The sequence below is a fragment of the Lutjanus erythropterus genome, chromosome 4 (assembly GCF_056507025.1).
Source record: "Lutjanus erythropterus isolate fLutEry1 chromosome 4, fLutEry1.hap2, whole genome shotgun sequence".
Lineage (NCBI taxonomy): Eukaryota > Metazoa > Chordata > Actinopteri > Lutjaniformes > Lutjanidae > Lutjanus > Lutjanus erythropterus.
Window position 1 is genome coordinate 46,949,263 of NC_139320.1, and position 22,067 is coordinate 46,971,329.

General features: G+C 39.0%; 1 protein-coding gene across 1 annotated transcript in view; it reads right to left on the bottom strand.

Annotated features, from left to right (window-relative positions):
• Positions 1-22,067, bottom strand: part of LOC146329221 (solute carrier organic anion transporter family member 1C1-like) — a 67,843-nt gene that overhangs the window by 30,852 nt on the left and 14,924 nt on the right. Inside the window, exon 3 of the mRNA XM_084718156.1 lies at positions 3,451-3,592. Within this exon, the coding sequence (XP_084574282.1) occupies positions 3,451-3,592 (142 nt within the window). The remainder of the gene's footprint in view (positions 1-3,450; positions 3,593-22,067) is intronic.

Consider the following 22,067-nt stretch of genomic DNA (forward strand, 5'->3'; position numbering starts at 1 on the left):
CATTTTTGGGTGAACTATCACTTTAACTGTTGCCCAAAGGTTTCTTTGTCTCTTTCTGACCCTTCAGTCAGTCAGGTTGAATTGTTGTACAGCATTTTGTTCTCTGTGTACAAAACTGTCCCTTTTTTGCAAACCTTTCATGCAAAATGACATTTATTACTAAAGAGGACTTTCTACGGCCTAAAAGCATGAAAGATCACTCAAAGTTATAGAACTGTCCTCTCAGCCATCTGACTGTACAGGAGCTATTGTGGCAGTCAAATTCAAACTTTTTAACAACGTACTTAGGAGTTTATCTAAGCACTTCACAGATTTAGCATTGTACTCCAACTGCACTGTTGGACTCACAATGGACGATTTAAAAATGTCATGTTGAAACCTGGTGCCTGCATCCCACAAAGCAACTAGACCGCCGACTGTTCACTCAGAGATTTGGGCGTGTTTTGCTTGTAGCGACTAAAGCAGCCTTAAACAGAAATGGTGAGCAGGCTACAGACGCCAGGTAATATCACCTCTTTCTCCACACCATGAGATTTTCAGTCGTGTCCAGCAGCTCTGCAAGTCACATGGGTGGTCAGCTGGTTCACAAAAACCCCCCACCCTTTGGCAGCCCTCGGAGGCAGAAATTTGGCATGGAGGTCAAGTGTGTTTGTGTGTGTGAAGGTGTGTGTTTGTGTTCATGCCAACCGGCTCACAGGGTGTGACAATGGTTAATTGAATAATCGATTATTAATCGACAATTTTGAGTTATTTTTCTAGTAAAAAATGTCCAAATTCTCTGACACAAGTTTCTTAAATGTGAATATTTTCTGGTTTGAAGGATGTCATCTTGGACAAACACTGATCAACATTTCTGACATTTTATGGACCAAACAACTAATCAGATTGCAAGCATCTGCATGCATGCACCTAGCTGGCTGCAGCTATTGTGAATTTGTACTTGTTTTCTTTCATTTCGTTTCCTTCAAACTTGTCGTTTTCAGCCCAAACCTACACTAACACAAGTTACATCACTTTAGGAAGTTCATCAGACGTCACACTGTTTCCTTGGGAGCCACAAAAGGCTTTACAGAAGTGTTTCATGTATGCATTCGTCCTCCCCAAAACCTGTAAAAAGGACTGGGATTTTAGTGACATAAAGGTTAGCATGATAGCATCAGTAAACTTTGTTTTTTTTCCCCTACAAAAATCACATGTATTCAACTTTGTTTCTCTTTCTATTTGTCATCTGCCCTGTTTATCTACACCAACCCTGCAGCAGCTCTACACCTCCCCAGCTTGGGAACCACTGCCCTAAAGTAACCTACGCTTCCAGGGTGGAAAAATTACTTTGACATTCAGTGAAACGAAAGTCTGAATGTGATATTTCATAAGTTTCTGCAGGGAGCCGGGCAGTTTGTGTTGCAATACTCAACAAATTATTTCCTACAGGCCGAAGGCTCTGTAGCTGCTTCACATGTCAGACAAAAGCTGGTGAATGCCCAGGTACAGGGGTGTCAAGATTTCAATATTAAAAAGAATACTGATCAAAATGAGCTTTCAAATTAAATTAAATCAAATCAAAAAGGAAGAATCTGTGATGCTCCCACTGTTTTCTCTCCACCTCCCTCTACTTGCTTGGTTACCAGCCATTATATCACATTGATTAGGGGTGTCAACATTTCAATTCAAATTCAAAACTCAATTGAAAAGAGCTTTGAATTTCAATATTGAAACTGAATTGAAATTAAAGGCACTATCAGCAGTATGTTTTTGCAGGAATACATACTACATAGGAATAGACGGTCTTCTTCCTGATGGTCTAATTTTCTCATGTAGACCATATACAAGAAGTATGAAGTATTAAATTGAGACGGTTTCACAACCAGTTAAAAACTCAGAGTTGTACCTTTAACTGCCCTTTATAGCATGCACTTTACTGTGACTGCAGCGACATGCTGACACCAGGAGAGACCCGCTTCCTACGACAGTCCCTCTAGTCTACATCACATTTGAATTCTCTAAAGGGTGGCTGGTGCTTTTTTGCAGGTGAGAACTCGATAGCCTAACGTGGGAATAGCTGTCATTGTTTGAAAAAAAAAAAGTTTAAATAGACACTGTAGTCTAAGTCAAGTTGCAAAGTTTTTGGAAACATTGGGCGTAGAGATGTCTGCCCTCTCTGCAATATAATGAGACTAGATGGTGCCCAAGATAATCTGCACACCTTGTTGTGAGCGGTACAACTCACTTTTTTACAGCACTAGAATCTACCTGAAAATAAAAGAAGATGGAACTTTGTTAATTTGAGGGAAATTCTTGTGTCAGATTTCTGCAAAATTACAGTAACATAATACAAACAGTAGGGCATCAAATGATTGAACTACAAATATAAAATATAAAGTGTATAAGTAGTAAATGCAAAGAAACACTGCCTAACAGGATACCAATAGAAGTAAGATAAGTTAAGTACAAAAGTAAGCCAAATAGAAAATGTAGAAATGGCAAGAATCTACTAGAATTACCAGGAAAGTAGTTCCTACATGAAACTGCTCACAACAAGGTCTGTTTTGGAAAAAGACACTGTTAGGATGTATTTGTATGACCAGTGTGGTAGGACATAGGATCATATTCTGCTTACATTGACCGGTGACAGGTTTGCAAGGGTGCCAGAACGTCTGGTGGAAGACGTCCCTTCTATGGATAGGTTGTGGAGATCAGACCAGTTTCAGTTACACCATATGCTTCTAGTCAAACAAACCCTATATAAGCTGTTGGTGTTTGGTTGTTCGTGGTTCATTCCTTCTTACACTGCATGCTGTATGCTATGGAAGAACCCGAACTTGTATTAAACATTGTCTTCGAGTACACCGGTGTCATCTCTTCTTTCGCGTTCAGCGTTTCAGACACTGATTTAAAATTATTCAAATTCATGTTTTTGGGGCCAAGTACCATTTAGTCCAATTATATTGGTGAGAAGGTAGACATCTTTACCCCTGATATCTCCAAAAATCTGCACCTCACACCCAAAAAATCTATATGGATAAACAGTGCTAGAGGCCGGGTGAAACATATGTATTTTTGATTTTGCAGTGAACTGTCCCTTTAATAGTATAGCGAAAACCTCACAAATTCTAGAATCCGCAGTCCGCAGCAAAAAGAAAGCTTGGAGCCAGTTATGTCCCTGCTCGACTCTATGATTCACCACACACACATGTACACACACACACACACACACACACGCGCACACACACACACACACACACACACACACACACACACACACACACACACACACACACACACACACACACACACCCCTCTGTCCTCATCTTGGAAGCCTGATGAATCCTTTATCTGCAGCTTGAATACCTCTGTGACCCATTCATATTTCCGTCCCAAAGACAGAAAGAGAGAGGGGAGGGACACCGAGGCTGCAAACAGAACAACAAAATGACTGGCAGGCCCACTCACCTATCTCGAAGCTCCCGTCAATGACACCTATTAGGTAACTGGGGATGTCAAAGCGCCTCTCCAGCTGAGTTATTGTGCTCTTCATGTAGCTCCCTGACAGAGCCTTTGCAAAATAGGCAAAGGACAAAGCCACCAGAAACATCTGGGAGGAGAGAATGAGATGAGAGAAGGAGAAACAAAGAAAGTGATTTTACTATATATGTACAAACATATGAAAATACACACAGTGCTCTAACTTAATTATCACTGAGAGTAATCATTTGATGTTCACACTTGTGTTTTGGCCACCGAGAAAGGGCAAAAAAAAAGAAGCACTTGTGTGATATTGTGGTTCCTGTGATGCATGAACTCCGCTCATTAACCTACTTTCATTGGTCCAATGTTCACTAATTACCAAGTGGCAGCATCACAGGAATAATGTGGTTGAGTGGAGTAAAGAGGTGTAGAGAGGCAGGAGGCGGATGTAGAGGAACACAAAAGCGTAGGTCAGATAGCAGGACCGCTAAAACAACAATGGTCACATTTACAGGCACATTCATTTTCCACTATTATTGAGAATATTCTACTGAGGATGTGGGACACACCAGTATTGTTCAGGGTTTAGGAGCATTGTTTGGACATGTGCATTCACAATATGTGTTTCAACTGACCTTTCACTAAGCCCCTCCTCCAAACAACAAAAACCATAACTAAAGCTATCAAGCCTTCCATTTCTCTTCATGTCGAAGGTGTGCAGGAAGCTCCGAGAAGAGCGATACTCAGCGTTTCATGACTCTGGATGGTGGCGTCTTTTTTTGTAGTCTCTCAAAAACGTTAAACAAAAAAGCACATGGAAATGGATTTAACTCTGTCGTCGTCTGCTCTAACATAATCTGCTAATGTTAGCATGTCCGGCTAACTAACACTAGCTTACTAGCTTCAGTAACTTTACATCCAGACAAACTCGTTAGATACCTCTGTTATGTGGGGGTTTGTGGAGGAGGATGTGGGCTGGTGTAGAATCAACTGCATCTCTCTCTTAGCTTAGCTCTTATCCCGGCTGTCTTCCATGACCACGGTCTCAAAGTCTGCTGCACTTATCAAGTCCTCAAGCTCAGTTTTCCCAAATTAATGAGTGTATTTCTCTCATCTATCATGTAGATATACCTGCCATATTTCACCATCGGAAACTGAGATGTAAGCTAGCTTTAGCCTCTTTTAGCATTAACATTGTATCATGTGTGCAGCTGTCAGATAACATTACTTTCACACTTTCACAGGGTTCTTATTTTAAAATGAGTCAGATGGATTCAAATGTCAGCTGAAGATGGACTTCTGGGACGACTCAAGGAGTTAGCATTAGCTTACATCAGCCAGCTACACGTGCGAGTCATTATTTTAGCCAACGAAATCCACCATTGTCTGCTAGAAATGAGAAGCTCTCGTGTTTCAACAATTACTCCCAATTTCTTCTTCTTCTTTTAAATCTGCCACCGTTGTCGCTATCACTAAACTACATAAATGTGGTGTCAGAGTGGAAAGTTTGGCATGCTTAGCAACTGTAACTATGGAGGGCTGTGTTAGCAAAGGGTCAATTGAGGTTCAAGTATCTCTGGGTCTTGTTCACCAGTGATAAGAAGATGGAGAGTGAAGCTGTGTTAGCCCATGTGGTGAAGAGGGAGCCGTGCCGGAAGCTTTCAATTTGCTTTTGTTAGTGACTGAAAGAATGAGATTGCGGATACAAACGGCCTACATGAGGGTGGCTGGGCTCGGCCTTAAGGACAGAGTGAGGAGCTCATTTGGGGGAGTAGAACTGCTGCTCCTTTACATCAAGAAGAGCTCCCTTTGGAGGTTTTCTAGACAACCAGAAACATACTTACTGTTATACATTTAAATGATTAAGATATGAATAGCTTTTTATATGCTCAAAAATCATGACACCAACCTTTTCATGAAGGTGGTTTAACAAATGAAAGTGGGAGGCTGTGATGACATGGTTGAACAAGTCCACCACCAGCAGAAAGTGTTTAAAAAAACCTAAGAAATGTCCATATTCAGAGTCTATGTTGAGGGTGCTCAAGTATGCATTGCACCTTCAGGTTAATATTTTGCACACACAGTTTAAATCTGAATAATAAATACCATGCTCAAGATTGCAGGTCACACATCCATGTGTCCACAGCTGGAATATATTCACAACGCACAGACTGCGTCAGTGCGCATCTTCTATTATGCTTTTGCAAAATACAGGTTGTGTAAAGGTGAATATAGGTGATTCTTATATTCTCTCAGACACATCATCACTGGTCTCATAGTTCTGCAACAGTTGTGCCTGGATGGCTCAGAGTGTCATCACATGAATGCACATCACTGCAAATATTCACCCAAACACAGATGGAGCCTCTGGTAGTTATAACAACAATAGAAATAAAAATTTGAAGTGGTGGCTCACGGCTGATCACCTACAGCCGGCACAATGACACTGTCGGAGGTGCGTCAGGCAGAAAGGCCCAGCAGGCATATTCACCTGTACTTACATCTGGCGATGATTAAAGCAATAATTCAAACGAATCTCACCTTGTATATGGTCACATAATTTAATAATTAATATTACACGGTAGCGTTTGTACTGTTGTGTGTTTCAAGGATAAAACCTGAGCCACTTTAGCTAAAAACAAAGTTAGACAGGTTATGATGAGCCCTAATAAGACGTCTCCTTCACGTCTCCTTCATAAAAAAGCAGACCCAGAGGAAAACTTTGCTTCTCACATCGTGAGATTGAGATTCTTATTTTGAGTTTACTGAAGTCTAATTTGTTTTTCTTGAACCTCCCCTTAGGAGAGAAAAGCAGCGAAAGAAAAGAAAAGCAGGAGATCTTTTGCTGAGCTCATAGGTGTCTCAGGGGTTTTTCCTTGATGACTGTATAGAGTAACAAGTCTTACATTTGACCACTGAGACAAATTTAAGCCAACTTTTCTTTTAGATGTCACTGTTATCTTAAGAGCTGATTTTTTCAAACAAATTTGCGAGTGAGACAGTGAGACCAAAAACAACATTTTAAGATCTTCACTTGGGTTCAAATGAGTCTCAGGCTGAGATCAGACAAAGGCTATTTCTTAGGAGACAAATTTAAGAACTATGAGAAAATGATCAGCCTCATATTGGTCTTTAATTGATCTCATTCATGTCTAGGCGATACAGGCTGGACAAAGAAAAGATCTTATTTTGTACTTTTCCTTTCCTCTGGGGAAGATTATAACCATCCAGTCTGATGTGTGAAGGGGTCTGTATGGTTATACTGCAGCAGCCTGGTGTAGTTTACAGGTGATCTTATGAAGGTAAACCATGAATAACAGCGCTGCACTCTGACACAGCACTTCTCAGGGACTGCAGATTTATTAACCAATCATTGGTGCTGTTCTGACTCATACAGCAAACTGCTACTGAAAACAACAATTATACTAGTGCACCCCTACTAATTTCAGATGCACCCCTCGTCATTTTGTTCTGAAACCAGGCCTGGGAATATTCATGTTCATTAGCCATGTAAACACCTTCGTAGGAATGCTGTTGTTTTTGAAATAAGGACAAAAGCAGGACTATTTTGTGCATGTAAACATAGTCAAAGAGAGAATAACTTGGGGATAGGAGTTTCATAAATACGTCATAATGATGCATGTAAAAAAATTCTAACTCTGCTACTAAACCTAGCTGAGACAGAGAGGGAATCCCCAATAATCAGTTTTTCTTTTTGACTATTTTAATTTGTGCTATAATGAGACTGAAAAGTGATGAGTCACCTCTAATAGCAACTGAGTCCAAATCAACAATTCTCACAGAACTATGACCAAAGGAAATCTAATAAACAGATTCATTGATGGCAGAGGTCCAAAATGCCAGACAAATTCAGTTATCTTATTAACATCTAAGTAGCCTCCAAACCTACTCAGAACTTTGGTATTATTTTTCTTTTTTTGTCACTGAGAAGGAAATGTCAGTTCCTGATCTTAAATTAAAGGAGACAAAAACTAATCAAACAACAAATTGGTTCTGCCTTTTTTTTACAACCCACATTCCAGAAAAGTTGGGACATTGTGTAAAAAATTATTTGCACTTTTATTCAGGTGAATCTACGAATATGACAGATCAGCAATTCCCAAACTGGGGGTCAGGAGCCGCATAGGGATCCCTAGAAAAAGGGGGCTAAAAAAAACCAACATGCTTTTCCTTTTTTGTGATTTTTCTGCAATTGCCTGTGATGGGATGAGGAGGTTCGCTTATTTTCACTAATTAATGCAGCTGTCCAGTCATATTCGGAGGTTGAAATTTCCCAGCTTTGGATCTTAAAGCGTTCAAAATGCAAGTAAACAAAAAACATGGCTGACCGTGAAAAATCAAATGAGTTTGTTATGCAAGTGTACACACAACTGAACCCTCAGCAGTGCAGCCTCCCTGCACAAACAACACAGAGAGGGAAAAAAACAATGAGTGACGTAACAGACGCCATTACACATTTTATTTTACTGCACTTAATAGAGCAATATGTACCAACAAATAGCCAGTTGGAGCCATAGACTGTCTACTATATAAGCTGAAGTACTAATTAATATCCAGTGTATGGTTGAAGCAAGTTGTTTCCCTCACCCCCTCCTCCCCAGACTCAAGGAAGGTCAGGCAGGCTGCAGGAATACTGTAGGAGTGCAAGACACCTGAACATCGTAAATTGACCATAACAAACCCGACACTGTGAGTTGATCAGCTCCTTGTAACTGTCATTTTTCTACCAGTGTAAAGTTAAGGCCGCTATCCTGAAAACAAAAGCCCACTGTTTTGAAAATGCACACTGGAGTTTCAGTTCAGTCGTTGCCAGCTTTCTGCCTGCCAGACTCCATTAACATATTACTCAAGTTAACTTTTAGAAACCTCTACTGTCTCTTGAAGATTGTTAATAATTTCTTACGGCTCATAAACAGACACTTACTCACTCGGAAAACATTTCTGCATTAATTTGAACTCTAATTAACGTGAAATTTGCCCAGAAGGGAAATTTCAAAGGACACGTCACATGTTTTCTTCATTTCTGATGATATATCATGGTCATTTTATGATTTACTACTGTAAATATATTACAGATTTCTCCTTTAATAACACTGGTGACATATTTTGACATTAACTTGCACATTGAACAGGTTTTACTATATGTTACTATATATCTTTTAGGTTAGCATGTGTGCTGCCATTGTTGTGTGATGTCAGACAACTGCCCCTTTATTAAGTCTGGGTAGACGGATTTGCTCCCAGTTCAGAAGTGGGAACTCCCACTTCCAATGATGTCCCATTGTACGTTTTCTAGTGGGAGGTCAGAAAAGTTTGAGTTCCAGGTTGTCTGGACCACAGACCCATGCCTTCCCCACAATCCAGTTCACACAAACTCTCTCTGGTGTAAATACACATGGCATCCTACCACTATAGAACAAGTTTATGCAAAAATATCTGACTATTCTTTGTCAACACTACACCAAGGCCTGCACAAACACAGCAGTCAACCTTTCAAAAGCAGGAAGCAAGCACTGAAAAAAAAAAGTGCCGACACAGAGTTTAAAGATGCAACAATAATACGGACTGTGTGATGGCTGGGAATCATGCCAGGACCAACCATAGTTCCTCTGCTTCCAGAAAGTTATGATCTTGCCTTGAGGTGGTGATCTGACAAAGATGTAAGGCATTTTGGATTCAAAAATAAAATAAAGTGAAGCACTGTGGGTCAAAATAAATCTGCTGTATGGTTTATAACTACACTGAAAGAGAGAATTGTTGGAAGCAAAATCCTGAACAATGTTGTAGCATTGTTTCAGGAAAAGTATGTTTTATAGTGACTTTAGTCGAACATCTCATTTGTTAAATGTAATTAATATAATTGCTAATGTTAGTGAGACTTAGGGCCCAATCTTATACCCAGTGCAAAGCTGTTGTGCTAGTAGCGCAGGTGGAATTGTTATCTTACAGCAGTGCAGTTGCCATTTTTGCCACATCTGCAAGATAGCAAATGAACGTGCACCTGGTCTGTGCAACCATGGGAGGCAGGTCTAAAAATGGAGGAAGGCAAAATGAAGGTGTAACTAGGCGCATTTGGTATCTTGTGCTCAGCGCAATGGAGTATGATACACTTGCGCCTTATACCGGCTAAAATCTGAAAGTCTGTGATGCAATAAGTCTTTCTGCACAAGATAGCAACAAGCATGTTTGGCTGAGGCACGCAAACACGTCTCCAAATCCACAAAACACCTTCATTTATGTTAAGTCTTTTCCACACACAGGATTGTGTATGTGTTAATGTAAAATAAACTATTTATTAGACTTGCACCGATTAATCGGCAGTGCTCGGAATCGGGACGGTTTTCACGTCACTGGCCTTGACCGGTGACCAGCCGGTCAGCGTCACAAATCCGGTTCTGTGCCCGTCATTGTCACACACATGTTCTGCACGATGGTCACGTCATGCGCGCAGCAGACAAACTGACCGTGACGTCAACACAGCGCTGATAACAGCTACACACTCAGACACACGTCTGCTTGAAGATGGTGTCAGAGACAGATTCCAAGAACAAGATAAAGAGAAGACAGACAGACTACAACGAGACAGAGCAGCTGACAGTGTCGCAAAACAGCCGTAAACTCTCTCGCACTTCAAGCTAATGCTAGCAAGCTAGCAGCAGACTGCTGTTCACAGAGGGACAGTTAAAATCTCACCTCCTGTTCTGGCTGAAGAATAAACAACCTGCGTTGATGTTTCTCCTCAAACATTTTCTCATCCAGACTCCTTTAACTTCTGTGTTTGTTTTTCTCACGGCAAAGTTTTACTTCAAACTGTTGCACTGCGTTAGTCTCCGGTTTGTTTACATCCGCTTCCACAAAAGATCACGTGAAATCGCGTCCCACGAAATCCCGCGAGATGATATCGCGAGATCACGTTCACCCAATTCATAATCTTAATATAAAATTATAACCTGGTTGTAATCTGGATGATTTTGGAGAAAGTATTAAATTAATATTTAATAGTCAGTGTCTTATTATGAACATATTTACAAGAAAAGTTGCAAAAATGTTTGTGAATGCTGTCAATTACAGTTCTTAGAAAGACTGAAAATCGGAACCGGCCAAAATCGGAATTGGTAGGTCAGACCCCTCAATAATCGGAAATCGGAATCTGCTAAGAAAGTTGAAATCGGTGCAAGTCTACTATTTATGCCTGAAGCAACTTTGGAGATGCCCTGCCATTTCCATATATTGCGTGCTCTCCTGCTTTAACCTCTCAAACCAGGACATCTGTCTCCTCGTTCTGAAAATCTTTTCTCTGTTTCCTCCTGGTAAATCTGCCGTCATGCTGCCACCACTTGCGCTCCCGCTGCACCTGATTCTTAAAGGTGATGAGAGCAGACTTTTTGACTGGTTTATTGCAGGCTCGGCCTAAACTCGCCTGTGAATTAATGAAGGTACTTGGGCACAGATGATAGGTGCATCCTGCTGTGGGACAGGACAGGATACCCCTGTGCAAAGGTAGATTTGGACACACCCTGAATAAATTAAAGCCACTGCACCTTGTGCTCTTCACATGTGCAGCATAAGATTAACCTGACTTAATGATAGCTGGTTGGGTTCAGTGAGTTTCCTAAGACTTAAAACAATGCAGTTTAACCAACTAAGGTGGACGATTTTACATCTGACATAACACTTTGATCACAAAATATAATTTTGTCTTGCATTCTTCCTTCAGAGTCACCTAGAGAAAACGGTGAACTGAAGGGGGAAAAACCTGGAAAAGATGTAGATGTCATGATGTCAAATGTACAATACTAAAAGAAACCTAACAGATGTGCTTTTACTGAAATAACAAGGTTTAGCAGATTAAAGGAACAGGGTGTAATTTCAAATTGTTATAATCCAAAAAAGTAGACGATGGTGAAGCCATGTTCTGTGGCATTTATTCTCTGCATATATTTGTTCATGTTTTACAAAGGGTTTAACCTAAGCCAGGTCACACAGTGATCATCACAGTGCACATCTGTATCGGTAAGGAAAAAATGGTATCGAAAACATTTAGGTGCTGTAAGCTTTTTGCTTTGCTGAAACATTTTGGGTAAAAATGAAAACAACTTTTTAAAACTTTAAACCCGTGTTTCCCTGTACCTTAAATGCATGGTCCACAACAGTCAGAAAATAAAAACTAATTTGTGTTCTAGAATGATTGACTAGTTTAATCTCAGTCACGTTTAATGAAGTAAAGATAATAATACGTTTAAAGTGTACATGATTATCTCAACAGCATGAACAGCCCAAATCATTTACTCATTTTTAATTTATGCATTTACTTTCAAAATATGTCAGAAAGAGCACAAAGACAGATGATCTGTCTGTCAAGAAAAAAGGCACATACAGCAAATTAAGATTACAGATGTACAATTAAAATAAAAATAAATAAATTAAACAATTAACATTTATTTATGCAGCATGGTGCTCCAATAACACACAAAGACACACAGGAGCCATGACAAGCCTATCATAACATCATAAGACATGGGACATGCCAAATTCAGTTATTCAATTATGTTAATCAGTGTATGTTTCCTTTACCTCCACTGAGCTAGCTAACAGACTGTATCTACATTTCACTGAGACCAATAGACCAATTACACTATAGACGGATGAATGGGTGCCTGTTAAGCAACTAGATTTTATCATCTTTGAATGATGAACCTTCAAAATGTGACTTTTGAAAAAGTAAAATTACTATATCAATATTTACTTGAAAAAAATACATTTAAGGGGTAGTTTGGATTACGTGATGTGGGGCTGTATGAGGTACTAAGGTATCGATATTCAGTGTGTTACCAACAGTAGATGCGGACTGACATGCCCCTAGTTTGGAGAAACAGAGAGGAGTACCAGCACAATGTGCTGCTATGGACACTGTCAGCACAGAAACATATTTTAGTCACTTAAAAAAAGCTCCTATAAAAAAACTCAATATCAGTTCAAATATATGCTATATTTATACTATTTTCACCACTTAGTATTGCTGTCAGACAGCCTTTTCTAATGGGGAATGGATTTCAGCCAAATTTCTCTCCCTCAACCAGACTCCCTTGACAAAAACAGTCATATTAACTTGCAGAACACAGGAGCTGCTGATCTACGGCTGCCTTGATTTGTTAGTTTATTTGTGTTGTGGTGTGACTTTGGTGTTTGTGAAAGATTAGTTTGTTTTCACCAGTCACACTTGAACAAACTAAATGAAGGAAGGCAGCGGCAGTCCAGCAACTCACATCTCCTGCGAGGGAAAATAGCTGATTTTGCCAATGGAGTCTGGTTGAGCAAGAGAAGGAGATATTTGGTTTAAATAAGGACAACTTCTCGTTGAGAAAGGCTGCCTAACGGTTAGGCAAGGCACGACAATTTTATTTATATAGCACCATTCATACACAAGGCAATTCAAGGTGCTTTACAGAAGCTAGTTAGGTAAAGTGGTGTAAAATTTGAAAATACAGCATGCACATAAACTGATATTGATTTCCTTAGATGGGACTTTTTTAAGTGGCTAAAATAAATTTTTCTGCCAGCCCCGTCCACAGCAGGACATTGCATAGCTTCTGTGCTGGGGACATGCTGACAGCCATTGACTGTAGGTAATATACTGACTAAGGATAATCACCTCATACAACCCCACTTAAAAAAAATCCAAACTATCTCAGGCTACTTGTGTAAAACAAGCCTGTACAGATTTGTGGTGTGCACAAGTCTTCATCTTTGTCTTCTCCTTAAGCTTCCATGTTTCTCTTACTCCTCCTCAGGGCCTCCCTGTATCTATACATCTTCAAATAACCGCTTGTTGCATTCTTGCCAATTGGCCTTGTGAAAAAAGTAGTTTCACTTCCATGATTTCTCTGAGCAAAGTTTAAACAGAAGAGGAATAGACCTTTATGTTGCCTATAGACTAAGTGTGTATAAGCTCTTTCTCCCTGAGTGCTTGTAAATAAGCAATGCTTTAACCTTGGTCATGGTTGTTATACATAAGGTGAAACAAGCAGTTCACATGTGAGTCACATTACACAAATGATCAGGCAAAACGTTCTGTGTTCATAGGCAGAACAATGGCTGGAAGTATTATGTACATACAGCATAAACATACAGCATATATTCCAACAAAATCACTCATAAAGACATTAAAATAATGGTCAAGGCACACTTTGTGCCAAATTAGACAAAAAAATAGAAAAATTATCATCTTTTTCAAATTATTATTGGGACACGTTTACCATGCAGTTCTGTTGTAATGTGGCCCAAATTACCCTCTAATAAATTCTAATAAGAGTGTAACAGTGGGAAATAATACACTTCAGTTCTGTTGTGATGCATCTGTAATTACCCTCCTTATAAAGTCTAATAAGGGTCTAATAGTGGGAAATAATACACTTTAGTTTACAGTTCTGTTCTGTTGGGATGCGCTTGTAATTACCCTGTAATAAAGTCTAATAATAAAGGGTCCAATAGTGGGACATTAAACATTTTAGTTTACAATTCTCTTCAGTTCTCTTCAAGTCTAATAAGGTTGTACTTTAGGGGCTAATACTTTCTATTAAATAACATATTATTTCTAGTTTTTGTCTAAGTTGATACAAAGTGCTGCTTGTAATGTCTTGTTTGTGTACTGTAAAATAAAGAGTGACCCAAATAATCAGCAGTGAGAATGCAGTTTGACCGTTTGACCATTCAGTGGTAGGTGAATTGGAAGCAGCTGACTATATTACTAACACTGTTCAAACCAAAGTAACAAAGTTAGAGAAGTTAAAAAGCAGCTCGAGTAACAGCCTGTCCTCCTCATGTCAGAGCCGTCTCTAGTTTACATGAAATGACGGGGGGAGGGTCCCTCAATGTGAACAGACCCCTGTTGAGATCACGCTGACCACCAGCACTGGCTGCAGGCTACGGGGCATTAACAAAAGTAGCTCATCACATGTCCATTTCCTGAGGGGGATTAACTTGTAAGCAAGCATGCATACTGTTTCCAGTCTATCCTCATTCTTTTAGTGGGTGAAAACTTGTTTTCTGAGCAAATCAAAGTAGACTTGGTCAGAGGATTAAGTCATAAAACATCTAACTTATTATCCTCGTCGAAGGGGATTCAGAGGGACTGTCAGAAAATCCAGAGGTTGCCTATATGCTTATATGTTTTTTTTATCAACAGTGGCCTCCAGTGGGAGTTAATCCAACACAAGTGTCATTTTCCTATTAGAGTGCAACGACTAATTGATTATTAATCAATTATTAAATTAATTTCCAATTAGTTTGATAATCAATGATCATCAGGTTTAGTCATTTGTAAGGAAAATAAAATAAAAAAAATAATCTGATTTCATTTTCTTAAATGTGAATATTTTCTGGTTTCTTTATTCCTCCTTGACAATAAACTGAATTTCTTTGGGTTGTGGACAAAACAAGACATTTGAGGACGTCATCTTGTGTTTTAGGGAAATTTTATGGACAAAGCATGGACTAATCGATTAGTAGAAACAATGATTGATCAACAATGAAAATAACTATTTGTGTTACTTGCTACCCTACTTACAGCAGTTATAAATATTTCACAAAGCTGTTTAAAGCCTAACCAGTCATTCAGTGGCTCACAGTAACAACTGAAGATGACGTGAACAAAACAAGACATTTGGGGACGATGTTGGGAAACTGTGATAAACATGTTGCACCAAATTCTGACATTTTATCGACCAAACAACCACAAATAAATCAAGAAAATTACATTATTATTTGTTTGTTTATTTTTGTTGCTTTGCTTGTATGTTTTTGCAATTAGTGCTTTGTCTGTTGTGTACTGCTGTTACTGCATTAGGGCAGTGGCTAAACTCCTCCAACACATCTCACTCTGCCGTATTAGTTATCAGATGTAGATCGAGCCAGTCGCATTACAGCTTAGTGGCAACAGTTAACTGGCATGAATAAAATATCGGTATATAGTTTAACTGACTAGTGTTTCTGGTGCTGACTAGTGAGGGTAGTGACATTTAATCATGCAGTTAAATGCACTAATCGCGCACATCCCTACTTTGCATGTCTGTCTGGCTGCAGCGTTGTTTTCCTGTGAAACTCCAGCTGTGTTTTGTGGACTAAAAAACTAAATCCAACCTTCAGTCTGCATGAGGCTGTGTAGATAATGACTGAATTTTCATTTTTGGGTGAACTATTCCTAAAGTAAAATCATGAGTGAAGTAATAATATGTAATTGAATACTCTGCAATTTGCAACAAAGACATGCATTGTCACATTTTCATTCAGTACTTTTAATTAGTTTTGAGAAATTGCCAAATAAGCAGTGGCCTCATTGTGATTAAAGATCCGTAAAAAGAGATCCACATTAAGCCTCCCTCTAACCTGTGACCCGCTTTTGTTCTTAGCTCATTGATGTCACCCTCCTAATACGCTTAGACTAACACACACACACACACACACACACACACACACACACACACACACACACACACACACACACAAAACACACACACTTTTCAATTATTTGTGAGAGCGATGTCAAAAAGTAGAAAGTAATTTATTATATAACAGATAACTCGATTAGAAAAGGGAGTTTTGAGATGGAGTTCGAAGCAATAAATGAACAGGAAGTGGGGGGAAAAAAAAGCACTGAGACATTTTAGCTCCAAAATTCTCGTCTTGTTTGGTGGAATTAACAAAAAGCAGAATAACACTGAGCACAGGATTAGAGTGGAAACGGGCCGTGCCATGTCCCACCCAGCCGGTCAGGGAACCAAACAATTCTGAGAAGAAATAAAAGTCTGTCCTGCCACCGCAGTCTGTATTATGATAAGCTGCTTGAACACCATTGTCTCACATCACTTTCATGTGAGGAAAAAGCAACAAGAGTGTCTGATCTCATTAAGGGCCTTACCAACTTTCATGTTATCGGCAGAAGACATGCTTTCATCCGACTGGACTTCATTTCTAAAGGTTGTTTGGGGCGGGAGAAAGAAAAGAGAGAGGCCTGAGCCCTGAGGTGGTCTATTTTTAACAATGAGAGATTCACATCATGTTCTGCCTTATTTTCTTGATCTGTACTCAGAGGGAAATGTTGATAACCATTATGACATTTTCACAAGAGCAACAAGTAGACATAAGGGGAGCATTGTTGTAAAAAAAGCATGTAGGTGCTAAAGTAGAAAGTCATTACTCCAAGTGTACTTTTCCAATTCAAGGGTCTTTATCTCTAAATGACTTTAACACATCAAGAACATGAGAAATCACTCTTTTGTTGAGATGATTATGCTAAAGTGAATTACCTGTGAGCTGTTGCCTGTTGAAGAAATAAGCTTAAAACAGGGATGAGAGATGAAGTTTCCTCAGTCTAATCTTCCTCATAATAATTTATAAATGCTTCTTTTAAAAATGACGCGCACACTTAATGAGGCTGAACAGCTGTGAACACATAATTAGTCATTTTAAAGAGGTTATTTTAGAAAATGTTACAGGAGGAATCTTTTATTTACTTACCATGATATGTCATCAGAAATTAAAGAAACATGCTAAGTTAAAAGACTCGCTCCTCCGACAGGTGACATACGTACAAGATCTTTTATAATAAAGAGCTGATCGATTTACAGTGGAGGACTTGTTGTCGCTTGTGGTTGTCAATATACATGTTGCGCTTGTCTAGCGCTTCTGCAGTGCTCTTGCAGCCTGCCTGAGCTTCCTTGAGTCTGGAACTGGCTATTTGGAGTGCAGTACTCATTTTTTGATGTGCAACTGTTATATGTTGCTCCTTTGACCTTAACTGTTTTACAGCAGCCTTTACTCTGGAAAGGTAAAGATGCTCTACAGTCCCATGTGCACCGTCTATGTTCTGTTGTTTAGTCACATAATCCAGTGTTTCCAACTTTCTTCCTTGGAAGCCACTGTTAAACAATGACAAACATTTAAGCATCTTCATAAATAATAAAATAAGTTCATTTAAACTTTGGGCGGGGGACTTTTTATGCTTTTAATGGATAGGACAGTTGAAGATATGACAGGAAATTGGTAGAGAGAGTGGGGGAATGACACGCAGCGAAGGGCCACAGGTGGGATTCGAACCCACAGCCGCTGCAGAGGACTCCTGGTGTCTGTGTGCACGTGCTACCAAATGAGCTACCGAGGTTCCCGATAAGCTCATTCAGATGGAATTAACAGTCTCTTGTTTTTTCCTCTCATCAGTAAAACAATTTACTCATTTTAAATGCTTTATAAAAGGTGTGCAGCAGATATAAAACTTACATTTTCATAATTTTCTCCACAGTCTTGTTTATCTGGGGAGCCAAATAAAATCTCATGTGACCCGTCTGTGCGTCCCGACCCAGTCTTTGGGAATGACTGACACAGTCCACACAGTAGAGAAGGTAGTATTTGCTGACCAACAGCCACAACATCCTTGCTTTGAATCTACCTGTGTTAGATTAGAGTAGCTATTATTATCTCCCATGGACATTTGAAAGAACACGGGAGAGATAGCTGCTAATATGTACTTGTTGCATGATGTTGCAAACCTCTCTGTCTCCCTCCTTTCCTGTCAGCTGTCCATATAAAATTCCATAAAAGAGTCATTAAGTCAGCAAATTGAATCATTTCAAATCATTTGCAAACATCAGCCATCCTATGCGGCTAATCGGATCAGATTAGGGTTGTAAATTTTGTGCATTTTCCTTAACTGATGGTTGAACACGTTAACAATACACATACACAAACTGTTTAATACAAAATGTACATCTTTTACTAAGTTTAAGTTTAATTTAAAGAATTCTAGCGGCATCAATTTATCTAAAGTTGAAGTTTTCAAAGTGGGACACGGGCTTCACCAGGGGAGGCTCAGTGAATGGAAATGAAAAAATTACATTAGTTATTGCATTAGTTTTCAAAAGGAGATCATACCCTAAACGTGTGTGATCTTAGATTTAGTGTTCCTTCCCAGAATTAGAAACTAACAAATGAAGATGGACAGACCCTTTTCAGTGTATTTGGTGTATTCTGAAGCTACGTAAACCGGCAGTATAAAACTATCTTGGCTCAATTGTTGAGTGTCTGTGTGATCAAGTAACACAATCATGATCATGCAAGAACTGAATGAAACTAAGCAAGTAAACCAAGGGGAGGCTTTTTCCAAGCTTTGTTTGGTGGAGGGCTAACAAAGCAGACCAAACCAAACTGTGACAAAACCGGTTGGCTTTGAAGAAATGGTACACAAAACATACAATGTCATTTAATTAAGTGATTGGGCCTAATCATGTCGGTACTTTAGGAGACTTGGATGATGTCCGATGAGCAGTATGGAGGCATTTTATGTTTTTTTTCTCAGTTGTTTTTTACATTTGAAAACTGGTCACCATTCACTTCCATTGTTTGGTAGATTCTGCAAATCTGTTTTCCTGTGAAACTCCAGCAGTGTTTTGTGGGCTAACAAAATAAACCTAACCCTCAATCAGCATGAAGGTGAGCAGATAATGACTGAATTTTTACTTTTGGAGGAACTATCCCTTTAAAGTAAAGTTACCTTGGGCATGTGGACAATGCAAGATTAGCAAAGAACAACTTAAATTGATCTGAAAATGGACTGAGAGGTTTTTCAGCTGTCTCCGCCAGGAAGGCAAATCGATTTCATTAACTCTACCTGCCGATTGAGATCATGTGATATGATCGACAGGTACTAAACGGATACTGGTTTGTTTCCCAGGTGAGTTTCCAAGGTCAGGCATGTACTTTGAAACTCAACTTTTAAGCCACTGTGGATGAGAAGCCCTTGAAGAGCTACAAACACGACAATTGAGCTGAAATCCATTTGCTGTTCAAGAGCATGTGACATGATTGAAAGATCTAGAACAACACCACCTCTCACCAAGTGAGACTGCTTTGTTTTGCCCAAGGTCAAAATGAACTTTAAAACTCAGATTTTATTATGTTTTTGACAAAGACAATAAAGGGGAGTGGATCTGTCGAGTTTTGTTTTGAGAGCAAAAGGAAGGAAGGAAGCATCAGCACTGTACACCCTCACCATCTCCCAAATGAATTCTGGGAGCAAAACAAAAGTGTTCCTAAAAGTGCCAACAAGATAAGCGCCAACAGATGTTAATGTTTGAGAAACCTGTTGTTTACAATGAAAAAATATATCACACTTTAGGGCCTTAATTAGACAATCTATAGCACATGGTGCATGTACATTTAGGGCTCCACTTTGCTATTTAAACAGTGCATGATCTGTTATCTCTCTGTAATATGTATCTCTAATAAGTAATCGCTATATAATTTTAGCTAATTCTGCACGCTGTGCTAACAGGGAGGTTTCCTTTTTCAGAGATTCATATTCATGCAAAACTTCACATTGATCTCATCATAACCTGTCAATCATTCTGATTTGTAATGATGCCGTCACTGCACACCCGTCTTTAATAGTAACTGACACAGTGTGTTTGTGTACACCTGCCAAAATTTAGGTTTCAACATACAAGAGAACTTTTCGGCGAGGGCGGTGGGGGTTTCAGGATGCTTCTGTACCCTGACCAGGGCCGGTGTCAGACAAACATTAAAACAAGAGCCATGCAATGGCAGTTTTTCAGGAGAAACAATGAAATGGAAGGCCGCTAGGAGATGGCCATTAAATACGGAAGAAACACGGGAAAGTGTTGGCGTGTATGGAGGTGTGTGACACGAGGATGGTGGAAATAAATTGTTTTTCAGCTATACTTTTGTCTTCACTTAATTTTCAAAAAATTTTGACGTTAAGTTTTTTGCTGACATCCTTTTGTTCCATGACTAAATTGTGAAGACGACATAAATGACATCAACACTGACAACAAAAATTTAATAAAGTTTCTGCTCAATATGCTGTGACGAATACAGACAAGATGAAACAGCTGGCTCTGTTCGGGCTGACAGCCTAATCAGATCAACCATCCCAAAGTACTAATACATCTAGAAAAGTGCATGCCTCATTTTCACCAGCGTCCTTTTAGATGGAAAGAAAAAAAAAAGTAAAGAAAGACAGAGGAGAGACAACATGTCTGTGGACACATGGACTCTCAAACTCAAACCAAAAGAAAGACTGGGTGTCTCGTTCCAGATTAAGAGGAACACACTGACGCACAGTGTCTGTCAAGGTAAATGACAGTTACATAAGTTGATTGATTCAATAATATGTATGTTATAGAGTAGTAATGTTAGTGTAGCTCAGAGTTCTGTGTGGATTCAGGGTGCGTTGCCATGTTCCATTAACATATTGTTAAATTTAATGGAGCTGAGCTCACAGTAAATATCTGCTCCTCTAAAAGATCATCTTATGACTCATTAACACACTCGGTGATTCTGTGGGCATTTAACATAATTCAGTATTAGTTTTAGCTCCATGTGGAGTGAATAACCCTGATGTTTCCCTGATAATGATTGTCTGCCTTAATGACGCAATAATATTTAAAGTCTGTTTTACCAGGAAATAAACATTATCCGTTCCGTTTCATCAGTAATGACTTCTGCATTCATTCTTATATGATAGGAGAGACAAGATGAAAATGATGAAACAAGATGAAAAGAACGTAAAAGACATAAGATGAAAACTGCGTAACAAGACCTAACAAGATGAAAAGGACGTGAAAGATGTAATAAGATGAAAAAATGACATAAAAGACGACTAGACAAAAACTACATAAAAAATGTAACAAGCCAAACATGATGTTAAAGACAAAAAAAGATCAAAATGTCTTAAAAGATGCAACAAGACAAAAACAACATAAAAGATGTAACAAGAAACAACAAGATGCAAACAATGTAAAAGACATAAGACGAAAACATTAAAGACAAAATGAGACAAAAATGACTTAAAAGACATAACAAGACAAAAACAATGTAAACGACATCACAAGATGAAAACAACATTAAAGACAAAACTACGAAAAAAAATGAAGAGACGTGACAAGACAAAAGCAAGAGAATGCCTAATGAGACAATTAAGGACGTACAAGATGAAAACGACATTAAAGACAAACCGATAGGAAAATCACTTAAAAGAAGTAACAAGACAAAAACAATGTAAAGGACATAATGTGAAAATGATGTTAAAGACAAAAAAAAAAAAAAAAGACTTAAAAGACGCAACAAGACAAAACCAACATACAAGACCAGAGAAAAGGTGAGGGTCAGTTAGCTTTGCACAGAAGCAGCTGGTAAAAATGTCCTTCAGAGGACGACTTATTACTTTTATACTGTGAGTACATTTCAGAGCCTGTACTTTTTCCACTTTCACTTGAGTCTTTTTACACAAGTGTCTGTACTTCTATTTGATGTGTGTACTTTTGTGGCCTCTGCCATCCCTGTAGGTGTTCAGCTACATGACTGAAAGCCATGACAGATACTCATCAACCACTGACACCGAAGGGAGGACAACTGACACAAAAGGAAGGACACTGTCCCTGTGAAGTTTTCTTTAATCTAATGCCAGGGTATTGATGAATAGAAGAGAGGAGGAATAATTAATTTCCCCTGCCATTCTACAAATGAACTTGTTGGACTGTTGCTGTAATTTGGTTATTTACTTAGTACTG